Source organism: Malurus melanocephalus, unplaced genomic scaffold (genome assembly GCF_030028575.1).
Source record: "Malurus melanocephalus ecotype Western Australia unplaced genomic scaffold, MMel_1.1 scaffold_370, whole genome shotgun sequence".
In the NCBI taxonomy this organism is placed as follows: Eukaryota; Metazoa; Chordata; class Aves; order Passeriformes; family Maluridae; genus Malurus; species Malurus melanocephalus.
In genome coordinates this window covers 224,683-237,881 of record NW_026623602.1, presented here as the reverse complement: position 1 = coordinate 237,881, position 13,199 = coordinate 224,683, and the positions used below count along the sequence as shown (strand labels likewise).

The 13,199-nt window shown below is 37.4% G+C and overlaps 1 protein-coding gene across 1 annotated transcript in view; it reads left to right on the top strand.

Annotated features, from left to right (window-relative positions):
- DOCK2 (dedicator of cytokinesis 2) overlaps positions 1-13,199 on the top strand; it is a 153,912-nt gene that overhangs the window by 19,459 nt on the left and 121,254 nt on the right. Inside the window, exons 14-22 of the mRNA XM_057378678.1 lie at positions 607-731; positions 3,318-3,416; positions 4,843-4,915; positions 4,991-5,094; positions 7,257-7,440; positions 7,544-7,641; positions 8,658-8,747; positions 8,993-9,093; positions 11,527-11,661. Coding sequence (XP_057234661.1) covers positions 607-731; positions 3,318-3,416; positions 4,843-4,915; positions 4,991-5,094; positions 7,257-7,440; positions 7,544-7,641; positions 8,658-8,747; positions 8,993-9,093; positions 11,527-11,661 — 1,009 coding nt within the window. The remainder of the gene's footprint in view (positions 1-606; positions 732-3,317; positions 3,417-4,842; positions 4,916-4,990; positions 5,095-7,256; positions 7,441-7,543; positions 7,642-8,657; positions 8,748-8,992; positions 9,094-11,526; positions 11,662-13,199) is intronic.

Here is a 13,199-nt window from a genome sequence, read left to right as displayed (position 1 = left end):
GGATAAATCTACCTCCTTGTACATAATTTTCTTATCTTGTAAGCAGATCATGGTGGGTGTCACTTGAATTTTAAATTAAACTTGTTTTTATTGCAAGCTATTTCTGTCCTTTAATAATAGCAAACAAATGAATTTGCAATATCTTGATTTATTTTGTATTTATGACAAGGTATTTTCCTATTGAAATCAGTCCCAATCTGCTGTGCTCCTTTTTAAAAAACAAAAATCCAAAACCTTCCTCACCTCAGCTTAAATCAAACCTCGGTCTTTTTAAAAGTCATATGACTTCTGTCAGAGGAGAAAATTGAAATATGAAGGAGAGCTGTGTTTTTGGGGAAAATTCCTAATGGAATCATCCTGCACCTCGCCAGCAGRTGTCGGGGCAGGACGGGAATTACTKMGAGTCACTCCGAGCTCCCATTTGCTTCTCTTCGCATGGCAGTTTCTCCTTAGCTAAGAACAAAAACTGAAAATTTAGGTTTGGATGGAAAATAATACATTTTTACCTGTTTCACAGCAAAAAGCAAGGTGCCCATGTGCAGTTCTGCTGATCCTATAATCTCACAGCATTTAAATTGATTTTTAACATTTCAATTTCTCTTTTAGGAGATATAAGAAATGACATCTATATTACACTGCTGTATGGAGATTTTGATAAATACAATAAAACAACTCCGAGAAATGTGGAAGTGATAATGTGTGTCTGTGATGAAGAAGGAAAAGTGTTGCCAGTAAGTTTTCCTTTTTTCTGCATGAGGGGCACAGAAACATGAGCTGCATTTTTGATGTAAGGATTAACTTGAACATTTCATAAAATACCACTATTCAAAAACTCAATTCCTTTTCTTGTGACATCTTGAACAAATAAGTTTTATGATTTTTCAAGTGATTTRTCTATAAAAGCCCTTTAAATTTTTGCATAAAAATGTAATGAGGAATAACATTGAATGACCTATTTTAGCTGTGCCAAGGAACAAATGCTGATTCTGACAATTACTGCATTCTTACTCTAGGGTTTTTCTTGTAGAAATTCCCAGAGGAATGCAATTTGCAAACTGAAATGTTGGAAGTACCATTTCTACATARCAAACCCTTGATTTGTGCTAGGAAGTCTGTGTCATTGTCCCATGTATTAAGTACATGGCAAATAATGAAATTAGTGACAACAATTACAGATGCAACATAAATATTTACAGTGTCTTTTTGCCTGTCTATTCCCATTTTGAAGCTCTTTTGTCTTTTCCWTAGGGTTTATCACCAGTTTGGCATTCAGGGGGATTTTTGACCTGTCATTTTCTGAGCTTTATGCTGTTGGGATCACGAGGGTGAAATCATAGTGACACTTTTTGAGATAAAATAAAGATGCAGTAAATGACTGTGGTTCATGCCTTGTTTATGAGCTGCAACTAACTGCTTGACCTAAAATGCAACGTTAAGGCTTGAGTGGACAAAATCCTAATCCCACRTAAGGTCCCCACAACAAACTGTAGCCCTGATTACAAAACACTGCCTTTACCTATGACAGCACCTKACCATGACTTGCATGAACAGAAGTTAACCCTGTCCTCGCTCTCTAATTACAGTTAAGATGCTTAAAATACATATAAAAAGAAGTATTCCTTAAAGAAATAAAACTATTACAATGTATTAAATCTTGCATWCCAGTATTATGAATGCTTAGTTCTGCAGATATGTCATTTCTGCAAATAYTGAGAGAAAGTAAATTTATCATGTTGTCTTTGAGCTGAAATATCACACCTACTTTCTGTGRGTAATATGCCTTAGAAATATTTAAGCAAGAATTTTGAGGAGTTAATTGAAACACTGTTGAATGCAAGTAATAACAAAGTGCYTTCTCCTTTTAGTCTATTAAAAAAACCCCAAACCAATCGACTTTCAAACCCATGAATTTATATTAATACTCTTTGTAACCGGTATATGTTCGTTACACAGGAAACTAGTTGGTTCTGTTTAGGTATCAAACTAKCTCCAGTTGCAGACCTTGATTTACTGTTACAAGGAAAAGGACTTTTGTTCCAAGTGAATGTCACAGAGGTGACAAACAAGCAGGTGCACAAACCTTGARAAATCTCTGCTCAGGCAGATGAAACATTGCTTTCTGCAGTCACATCCCTCTGACCACACCATACAAATCATCTCCAGCTATCAGCACCACACCCTTCTAGTCACAGGGCATCCTGGGGTTTGAAGACTTTTAAGATTCCCTGGATTTTCAGCAGGAAAACTGCGCCTTTGTAGTAGTTAGGATACCCTAGATTAGTTCAATCCGTGCCTTCAGTAGAGAATTTCATGTTTGCTTCCTGTGTTCATCGACTGTCAGGATTCTGGGCTTGATTTCTTTGCTGCTGCCAGACTTAGAGCAAAGTCGAACAGATCATTGCTTATCAGCCACCACTTCTGCCACCGGGATCAGGCTCAGCAATATTGAAAGGCCTGTGAAAGGCCATTTAAAACTGTTCAGGGACTTTATTTTCATGTCTGACCAGTATCAGGGTTCTTGGTGCCCCCCTTACCAAAGTTAGTTTTACTCTGCCCATACGACTCAGCTGATCCAGCCAGACCCGACGGACACAAGCCCAGTCTCTTCAGAGACACGTTAAGAAAATGGAATTCCTAGAGAAACACAAGTTTTGAAGTGGATCAAATCTCTAACTTGGCTCTATCCTAGCTCTGATAGTCTTTAGGGAATGGGAAATTCTAATTGTTGTTGGTGCCTGTACCACATCCAGTTTGGACGACACCTCTGGTGTGAGGCCTAGCACTTCTGATACTCTGCTGGAATAAAATATTTTAAAGTAAATGGAGAAATAAACATAGTTAAGCTAGATTTTTTTTTTCTTTTGTGTTTCTTTTACTAATTGAGATGATGTGCTGGTTACTTAAATTCACCAGATGGGGAAATCAAGTCTAATCTATGCTCCTCACACATCTCTTAGAGCCCAGTGTGACCCCTGTAAAATGCAATTACACTGGCCCTGCCCATAGATTATGGTAAATATTTATTTTCATTATGTTCAGAGGCTTGGAAAATACAGTGTCTTCACATTAGTGCTTCCCCCGTGTTGGTGCTGTCATTATTATTTAATTTTGAAGGATGCCATATCCAAACCCAAGCCCGCTGTGAGGGCGGGAAGTGGAGCACTGAGGAGAAGCCATGTCCCAAGGCCGGGGCACAATTCCCGGGTTGGGACTGTCAAAGAAACTCTCTTTGGTGATTCTTTGGGTTTGCTCAAGTTAGAAAAACTCACCCAAATTACTGAGGCACTAAGCATTGTTTCTTCCCTCTTTTTTCAAAGAATGCTGTTTGCCTGGGAGCGGGGGACAAGCCCGTGAGCGAGTACAGATCAGTTGTTTACTATCAGGTCAAGCAGCCGCGTTGGATGGAGACGCTGAAGGTATGGCGTGGGTGCTTTCCTCTCTTTTTTTCACTCCTTAATGCCTCAGTAAAAGGTTGCACAGCATCAGCTTCTTCCAAAAAACATCTTGTCCCTGACTGTAGCTGAAGGATGGAGTCTTAGTCATACATCAGTTATTAGAGATACATGATCACTGAGGCTTGAAATTTGGCCTAGAAAATGATGTGTAGATTTTGCTCAGCAAAACAAATGAGATCATCTTAGATAACCTTATGTCCTAACAGGGCTCATGAAAAGTGAAATACTGCATTTGTTCTGTTATGATGAAACAATGGAAATGAAGAGCTTCAATTAAAAAACAAACAAACAAACAAACAAACAACAGCAAACCAAAACTCAAATGAGAACATCCACCCCCTCTTTAGATTTCAAAAAGAGAAAAACTGTCTTGCTTCTCTTTAGAGACACACTAATAATTATCTAATCAAGCTTTAATGTCTATGATTGGAAAATGCCCAGAAGCTGCCACAAACAGCTCTTATAAAGCAGTATCAGGCTTGTGTGGGCTTTTTTAAGACAAAATAGCCTTGTATGACAAGCTTGCAATTATTGCCTTAAGGAGTGTTACCTGTTACGGTGCAGGACAGGGAGGGAATAGAAGTGTGATTTCAAGCCTATTTCTTGTKTTGAAAACACTGAGCCATTCTGTTTATTGCTTATTATACTAGTTCCTTTTTAAAATTATCCTGTAATTCAGTTCTGTGTACAGGATCAYTAACAGGAGATTCTGTTGAAATGCATAGTTTATTAAGGAGTTGTGCCATAAGATTTGTAAAGGGAAGTTGTAAATGGACATAAAGGTGTGCAAGTCCTTAAATTTTTAGAACTATAAACTTGATAATGAGAGATCGTGCTTTTTCTCATGCACTTGGCCTTTTTTGTTGCATGTTTGTCCTAAAGTATATTGCTTTAATAATAAAACACTTGCAAGTTTCTGTGATYCCCCTCAAGCTTTACACTAAATGTAACCACAAAAATATAGTCAATTAATTTTGCTGGAATTTTTGTACCCTTTTTGTGTGTTTAATAAATTGGTTGTCAATTTCTGCATCTGAAATGCRGAAGCTGCATAGTGCAGAGGTGTTGTTTTGTTTTCTGTGGTTAACAGGGTGAGCAGTAGGACTGCACTGTGCTTATTTTCTGGCGTGCAAACCCCTGTGTGCATTAACTCACTGCTTTCTGGGCTTTATTTCTTTGCTGCTGCCAGACTTTGAGCAGAGTCTAACAGATCATTGCTTATCAGCCACCACTTCTGCTRCTGGGATCAGGCTCTACAGTTTTAAATGGCCTGTGAAAGGCATTATGGGACCAGCAGAAGTGGTTCTTGTTTATTCTAAGATAGGAGCTCATTACACTTGAAACCACATCCCATAACTCTCCTCATTATTTTCTGATTTTACAAAAGGTAGCAGTCCCCATTGAAGACATGCAAAGGATTCATCTGCGCTTCATGTTCAGGCACAGGTCAACTCAAGAATGTAAGTAGGGAATATTTACTTCAGTGAATTTTAATTTGTTGATGGGTAGTCAACCCAAAATSTTTTGCTTTGCAGCTAAAGATAAGGGAGAAAAGAATTTTGCAATGGCCTATATAAGACTAATGAAGGAGGATGGAACAACTCTTCAAGATGGTGTCCATGATTTGTTAGTCCTAAAGGTATGGGCTCAGATTTCTTTATTTCTTTCTCTTACAAGACATCTTTTCTCACACTGTTGTCTTTGACTGCATTTTATATTTACTCAGTGTTAGACWGATTTATTATTCTATCAAAGATAATACTATGTTTTTCATCTGAATCAAATAAAAAGTTGTAACCTGTTCCAAGTTACAGTACACATTGCTCTGCATTTTAATGACACAAAGGTGTTATCTAAGCACAGTGAGAGATGATTACTCTTTTTACTGATATTTGTGCGTTTGGCCTTCTGTAGTATAGAGAAAGCTGTGCTGCAGCACTGTATTTGGGTAGGCACCATTCCTCTAGCTGGAGGTGAGGAAATGTTTGATCCGTTTAGGATCTTGTCACATGAATAACCTGGGAATGTAATCTTAGGAAAATGAACAGTGTGGGAATGCAGTCTTAGGAAAATGCTTGTTTTAAACTGCTCTCACCAAAGTGAAAGTTGCAGCAATTTGGTTTTGGAGATGAAGACTCGCTTTAGCTAGCCCTGGCTGGACACAGGCAGCATTTATGATTTTGTGAAGGAAGCAGGGAACAGACCTTTGTTTTGTTTGTTCCCCTCTTGGAAAATGGTGTCTAGCAGGAACTAAGAACCAGAAATCACTTCCAATACAAAGGAAACTTAASTTATTTCTCAGCACTCTTTCCAGTAAACAAGTTTGCTGTAACACTAATGCCAAGTGAGAGGCATGCAACTAAATCAAGTTGCTTAGGCAAGCCAAAAGAAATTAATGGCAGTGTATAGTTATTTATCTTGTCTTCATTGAAACTATCACTGATAAATGCTGAGACTAGRAGGAAAATAATGACCATGTTGTAGGACTGTGTGGTTAATGTTGGTTATGAAATTCCACCTAATTCGTTTCTRCATCAGCTCAGTAATTTTTTTCTGAAGTGACAGCATGGATGAGAAATGCTAAATGGAGTTGACCTAGTTTATGGTTGTGAGAAACAGACAGATTTTCTGACATATGCTTGCCTATTCTAGTATTAAAAACAGTAATTGTAAGCTGTAAGTGTTTAAAGCAGTCATACATCTGGCCTCTCAAAATAAWTAATTTGAAAACTGCTAAGTTTAAACCGTCTTTAGGCATTGGATCTTTTTGAGAGACTTTYGGATAAAATTTCAAGTCTTTTTCCCATTGTCTGTCTGACTTGTCCCAAAAAGAGGAAATCAAGAGTTTCTTTTGCTTCCAGAAATTTGGGAAATAATTATTTGGCAAGCATGATACAATTATAGATATTAGTACTGCTGTTTTGCTGCATGAGGGTTTGGCCTCTTGTCTCTCTAGGTCCCTTAAAGTCAGTTTTCAACCTTACCTCTTGTTTGATAGGAAGTAGAAACTGCATGTCTGCAGCCACTGAACCGGATAAAACCTCAAAACTTTAAAAAGTCTTTCTAGATTATGGTTTTTGCAGCTTCTTGTTCATGCACATTTGTAKACTAAAGGTCTGCAGTTGAGCCATATCTGCCACAACATTGTAGCTTTAAGTGACAGCTCAAATTCATCAGGGATATTTTCTGGAGTAGTTTTGCTAAAGAAAAACTGAGTTCTCTAAACAGTGTGGAGCATGATTTTTATTGCCTTTGTCTAAAACTAYTTTCTTGTCTGGGGAATCCTAGGGTGAGACCCAGATCTATGGGATTGTGGCACAATCCACAGCTTGATGAAAGAGAGGAGGGAAAAACTGGCTCTCTGGTTTTGTATTGTTCATTCTACTGAAAAGCACATATTCTGTGTCATTTAGTTACTGCAGCTTACTGCTTGATTTAGAATACAATATTACCATGCCCTGATCTTTAATGTTCAAGGTCCAGGTATAAAGTTATAATGGGGATACCACAATAGTGCTGCTATTCTTTCCTTACTCAGTCCTGCTTTCTGCTTTTAAGTTGGGTGCAGACATCATAATCATGTTGTCTCTATCATGTGTACAGTCTTCAAGTTGATACTCAATAGTCTGTTGTGCTCCCTACTGACATTTTAATGAGAGATTGGCTCTTGCTTTGCCATTTGTGTCACCCCTCATAGTCCCTTCCTACACCTTAGTTTTGTTTACTTCTCTAGAAAGTACAAAAGAAGTCTAATTTTAAATCCAGTTGTGCAAAATCTGAATGGTCTGTTGTTTTTTTCAGGGGGACAGTAAAAAAATGGAGGATGCTGGTGCTTATCTGACATTGCCTTTTACACGTCAGTACACAGAAAACAAAGGAGGGACCTTAGTCAGGAGCTCAAGTACTGTTGGAGGGCTTTCAGTCAGCTCACGAGATGTATTTTGCATTTCAACCCTTGTTTGTTCTACAAAGCTAACTCAGAATGGTATGTATCTTCTAAACAGGTGGGAACTCAAGAAAGAAGATATTTGCRCAAATTGATAAATCACATTTTCAATTTTAATGTCTGTTCATTTATTTTCTGTTAGTGGGCTTGCTGGGCCTCTTGAAATGGCGCATGAAGCCAGAGCTCCTCCAGGAGMACCTGGAAAAGCTGAAGATCGTGGATGGAGAGGAAGTTGTGAAGGTATATCTTTAAATAGCTATTCTAATAATAGTTATTCTTCATGCCCCTTCATACAGTGTAATGCCTTTRTTAGTTTGCAAAGGACATGAGCAAAGCTCTTCCTTAGAGGGAGMAAGAAAGCAAACACCTGGACAGGTTTTTCACAGTGCTGGCCAGCTTTTCTTCTACTTTTTGATCTCAAATATCTCTGGTRTTGACTATTGTTGGGCTGGGGAATTTGCAAGATTACTGCCAGGAGGTGAAGTGTTAAAATATTTTCCATAATCTCTATTCATCTGTTTCCTTTTCTCTATCTGAAATATCACTAACAATTCCTACTGCTTTCTTTTCTGTTCTTAATATTAATTTACYTGTTGATATGAAAACCAAGAAGTGCTTTGTACCTAACAAAGCACTTTCTKAATTTAATGAGCATAATATGAATAAAAAATTGCTATTGTTTTGGAAAATGGCAGAGACTATTACATTTGTGTCTTTAAACACAAACATTAGATATCTCTCTCGAGAACAGGAATGATAATTTAAAATAAGAAAAAAAAAAAGAAGAAAGAGGAGTGGATTTTTTTTAACCAAAGATTTGTGTCCCAAGTCACCGAGGTATTTTCTTTGATTTTGAGCAGAATTTGAATCAGAGCACAGAAGCAGGAAGAGAGTTCTTAATCATAATGTATATGTGAAAATAGCAACTACTAATCTGTGTCACTAAGGAACTGGGAATGCAGCATTAACAAGTTATGTCATTTATATAATATTTTTATCTTTTCCATAAGCTTTGAGCTAGGCATGTATTATTGATTGCTCATGAGTTTGAGCATGTAGGTTCTTAAAATTAAAGTAACTAGAGCCTAAATCCTTGAAAATATTTTCTGAATTTAAGAGATACTTCAGTAAACGTAGTAAAATTCTAACTTGAGGGGAACAAAGTGTACCATCAGAAAACTTTCTTGTGAGGTTTTCAAGTTGTATTTGTTACCTTTCATGAAAGTGAAAGTTTGTCCTTTCATGTTGTTCTATAGTTTCTCCAGGATACATTGGATGCCCTGTTTAACATCATGATGGAATACTCCCACAGTAATGAGTATGACATCCTTGTCTTTGATGCCTTGGTAAGAACCAGCACCAATGATTTTGTTTGCCAAAATAAAGAACCTTATTATTTTGAACAAATTATCAAGCTTTTTATTTCAGGRAATTAGTCTTAAAGTCTTTGTAGAACAGGGGAATATTACTAATTGACTGAAAATCAAATTTCTTTAAAAACTTAAATAGTTATTTCTCAGAAATATTTTTAGAAAAGTAATATTTAAATTTGAAATGTAACTTTGGCTAATTTTGTCCTTGTCCATTTTAGATCTATATCATAGGGCTCATTGCAGACCGAAAGTTTCARCACTTTAACACTGTTTTGGAAGCATATATCCAACAGCATTTCAGTGCAACATTGGCATACAAGTAAGTTCATTTTCTTTCTCTTTTTTCCCTAAAACTCCACCATCACATAATATAAAGTAAATCCTGCTTTTGAATTTTCTGATGTAATTAGTGGTGACTGTTGTTTTGATGCTGCTGTTTGCTTATCTGCYTCTGAGACACATTTGATTATAAGTGGAATTAATGAACCAATAGCAAATGATTTGGGGTTAAATGATGCTTTGGCATTTATTTTCTGTTGCCTGGATTTTGCTGTGTCTGAGCACTTCACCTGCAACCTGTCAAATTTATCAAAAGATACTTTCTGTAAAGCTTCCACCTTTATATCCCTGGCCTCAAGTTGAAATGCCTCGGGTGAGGACTTGAGGATGTCCTTAACCCATTTACATAGCTTTCCACGTATTTTTTCACAAGAAAACTCAAGGGGAAAAGAATTGTTTGGGAGCTGTCAAGTCTTCATATGCATTTTAGTCTGATTTTACATCAAGAGGGTTTCAGTGCAGTGAACTGGAATTTTGGTATTTGTTATGTGTCCTGCTGCRAAATGGAGTTTTAGTATTTGTTACGTGATCAGGCCAGTGAGCAGCTGGATGGACTTGTGGTGAGTTTTTAATTTATTTATTTATTTGTTTTCAACTTTTGGAGCTTCCACATCATGCCCAGATGGGAAGATATGGACTCATAGAAGAGAATAAAAACTGTGAAGGCATGTTATAAACTAAATTTAATTCTGGATTCCTACTTTATTTAGAATAGGCTTTTGCAGATGATGGTAGGATAAAATGCCTGCACAATGAAGGAAGGTAACATCTTCAGCTGGTGCTGGTCTCTGGGATGTGCTGTAGCAGGATAGATGTTAGGTTTTAATCTACCTGATGTCTTGTTCTGTAAGCTTAATGGAGTGGCAGATTGAAACAGAAATTTAATTTGCAATATGAATTGTACATGGAAGACCTGAGCTGATGGTTTGGAATAATGGAGAATATCTTCTAGTGCCTGTGCTGAATTTGCATCAGTTCTAACCCAACGGGAAATGTCACACAAATCATGCACTAGAGCATGAGTTTCCTAGAGTTGAAAGGCAGCAGGGCAAAATCAGACATTTCTCACATGTCTAAAAAGTTGAAATGAGCATTAGTGGGCTCAGAATGCTCAAGCACAAACTATGTGCTCTTCTTTAATCCTCTCTTACTCCATGAGTAATAAGCACATGTAATTTAATGCTTTGTATTACTGTGAAAGAAGAGAAGGAAGGTTACAGAACCTCTCAGGACAGCCTTTTTGCATAAAATATTTCTAAAACTTACCTGGCTGGGAGGTTCTGATGACTTAATCGATATGGTAGAGGCAAAATAATGATGTTTATGATTGTTCCCAACATCATGTGTTTTCTTGGCATTATTGATGCAATGTGTATCATGGAAGATTTACTCTGTTTCCAGAATCATTTATTAAAAAAGCAAGTGTGTGTTGATCAATTCTTAAGCAGGAAGGAAATACTGTGTCCCAGACATATTATAACCATGTTATGATATGGTTGGTTGGCCAAGCTGTTATCAATATTTTCAGTTCCTATTTAGTAATCCTTTCTCCTGGCTTTTAGAGAGTTCTGAGAGTGGACTCACCTTACATACAAGTTGGATAAATTTTTTTCCACCTCAGAGAAGCTCTAAAAAGGAGTAAATGGAAACACACAATGGATGTAATGCCCAGGAGGCTGAGAGGTTGAAAGCACAGTAGTTTGGTCCTGAAATATGAGTTAAGCTGGGGAGGTGTATTAGTTACAGAATTCATTGTTGGCTTTGTTTGGGGCAGGTCTCCATTTTTGTAGTGATGTAGGAGATAAACCCCACCACCCTTATCTTAGTTCTTATGGGTAYGTTAAGATTACATCATTAATATTGGCTTAATAATTTAAGAAGATTCTATAATTATAAAAAAGGGACTTTTATATGATCTTCTACACTTTTGTAGCAAGCTCTGTGTTTAGCAAAATGTTGCTTTTAGATGTAAAGTAAGGAAGTGTTTCAATAAAATAAATATTTTCAATAAATTGCTGTGTACTGGAATATTGTAATATGTACATGCTAATTAGTTAATTGGAGCATGTAGTGGTGTTTTAATCACTGCTCAGTGTAGGTAGGCAGAAGTAATATTTTGTGTTACCTTGTGCATGTGTATTACAAACTTCTCTAAAGGTGTTTCCAGGACTGTAAGGTCATGCTGCTCTCCTGGGATTTCATATTGCTCTCTTGCTTGTGCAGCTAAGAATTTGCTCCTTGTTTGTTTATACTGACAGAATTTGTGCAAGATAAATGCAGAAATACATGCAGTCTGTTTTGTTGTATGTGCTTGACCAAGCATGAACTTATATTTAGAGTGGCCAAAAAGTGAAAGAAAATAATTTAAAAARTAATAATCAAATTTATTTTTAAAAATATTTTTAAACTTCAGGAAATTAATGACTGTTCTGAAGACGTACTTGGATACTTCCAGCCGAGGGGAGCAATGTGAACCTATCCTAAGAACTCTGAAAGCACTGGAATATGTCTTCAAGTTCATTGTTAGATCAAGGTCATTATTTTCACAGTAAGTACTCAGATATTGCCTTTTAATTAGCTGTCTAACATCAGAAATAAAAGGAGACCTGAGAAAAAGGAGAAGTTAATTATAGAACAGAGAGTTAATTTTGTTTACAAATAAAACATAAAAGCTGGCAAGTGGTCTAAAATACAGATATGGCTGAGATATTTTTTGGAGAGGGAATATTCAAAACTCTGCTTTCTGATTTTCAGTGTAAGTTCCAGAGATGTATTTAGTAACAGCAGCAGGTTTCAAAGGGTGATTATTCTTTGTGTCAGGTGGCTTGGCCTAARACCAGAGGATGGCCAAACGTGGCAACAGATGGCTGGAGGCTGGAGACTTGTCCTTGAGAACACGGCGTTCAGCCCCTCAGACTGGGCAGGGAACAGTGTCATTTCAGTGATCATGGCCCAAATGAATTTAGAGTTTCTGATCTCCTGTTAAGGAATTTACAGGGAAGGCTCAGTGGACTGGATGTGTGTAGCTCAGGCAAACAGAGGAGGTGTAATGTTTACAAGTGGTATTCAGGTTTAGGGGAAAAGGATAGGAGAACAAAGGGGATGAAAAGTGGAAGGAGAAAAATACACACTGGTAACTACTCTCCCCATATACCACAGACCCWTTTTCTCAGTTCTTTTCTGCTTCACCTGTTTCCATTTATCCTGAGCTGGTTTCCCCCCACAGCTTGCTCTGATGTCCCTTGGCTCTGTGACTGAARGAAAGCAGGGGCAGAAGCCAGGCARTGGCAACCTCAGGCCAGTAGGGAKAATGGGTGTTGTGTTTGTRGCTGGTATTCACCAGAACAGGAGGATGTTCTGTTCTACCTGTCTTTTGCTCAGTGGGAGCTATAMTACAATTTTTTTCTGTTATTCCCACTCCCTATTGGGGGTGAGGGGGTGAGGAAATCCATGAAGATTTACAGTTTTGTAAAATTAAATCTACTTGCTGAATTACGAAGTTTTGGTTGAAATAGGAGTAGATTCCAAAGGTATTTGCTGCTGTAGATAGAACCTTAGMAATATTATTGTCCCTAGGAACTTCCTATTGGAGGAATGGATGCAGGTAAACAAGGTGTAAAGCTGTAAAGAAGGAGATGATGCTCAGAGAGCAGAATAACAGAATACAGCTTTATATTTTTATCAGAAGTGTCATGGCAGAAGGGGACATTAGAATTTTGGGGAAGCAACCATTGTATAGAGGATTATGGAAAATTTCYTGTCTGGCTGAAGGTCAGAAGGCAGAGAGAGAACTTTGGTCCCCATTTTAATCCCTTGTTTTATCTCACAGCAAAAAGTGTACGTTGGACAATCTGTTACAAACTAGGKTATTGCAATGTGTTGCATATTCAGGTGATTAGATGCATGTATCTACTCCTACTTAACTAGAGATCTGAATCTCTAAATTCATGGGAAAAATATTGTTATTGTAGGCAGTCTTACATTTCAAGTTGAAAAGAAAAGCGAATGACACTGTAATACATAAYTTTAAAAAGAGATTTTTCTCTTCTGATGGAGCAGAAGAGGCAGCACTTAGCTCACAGTATC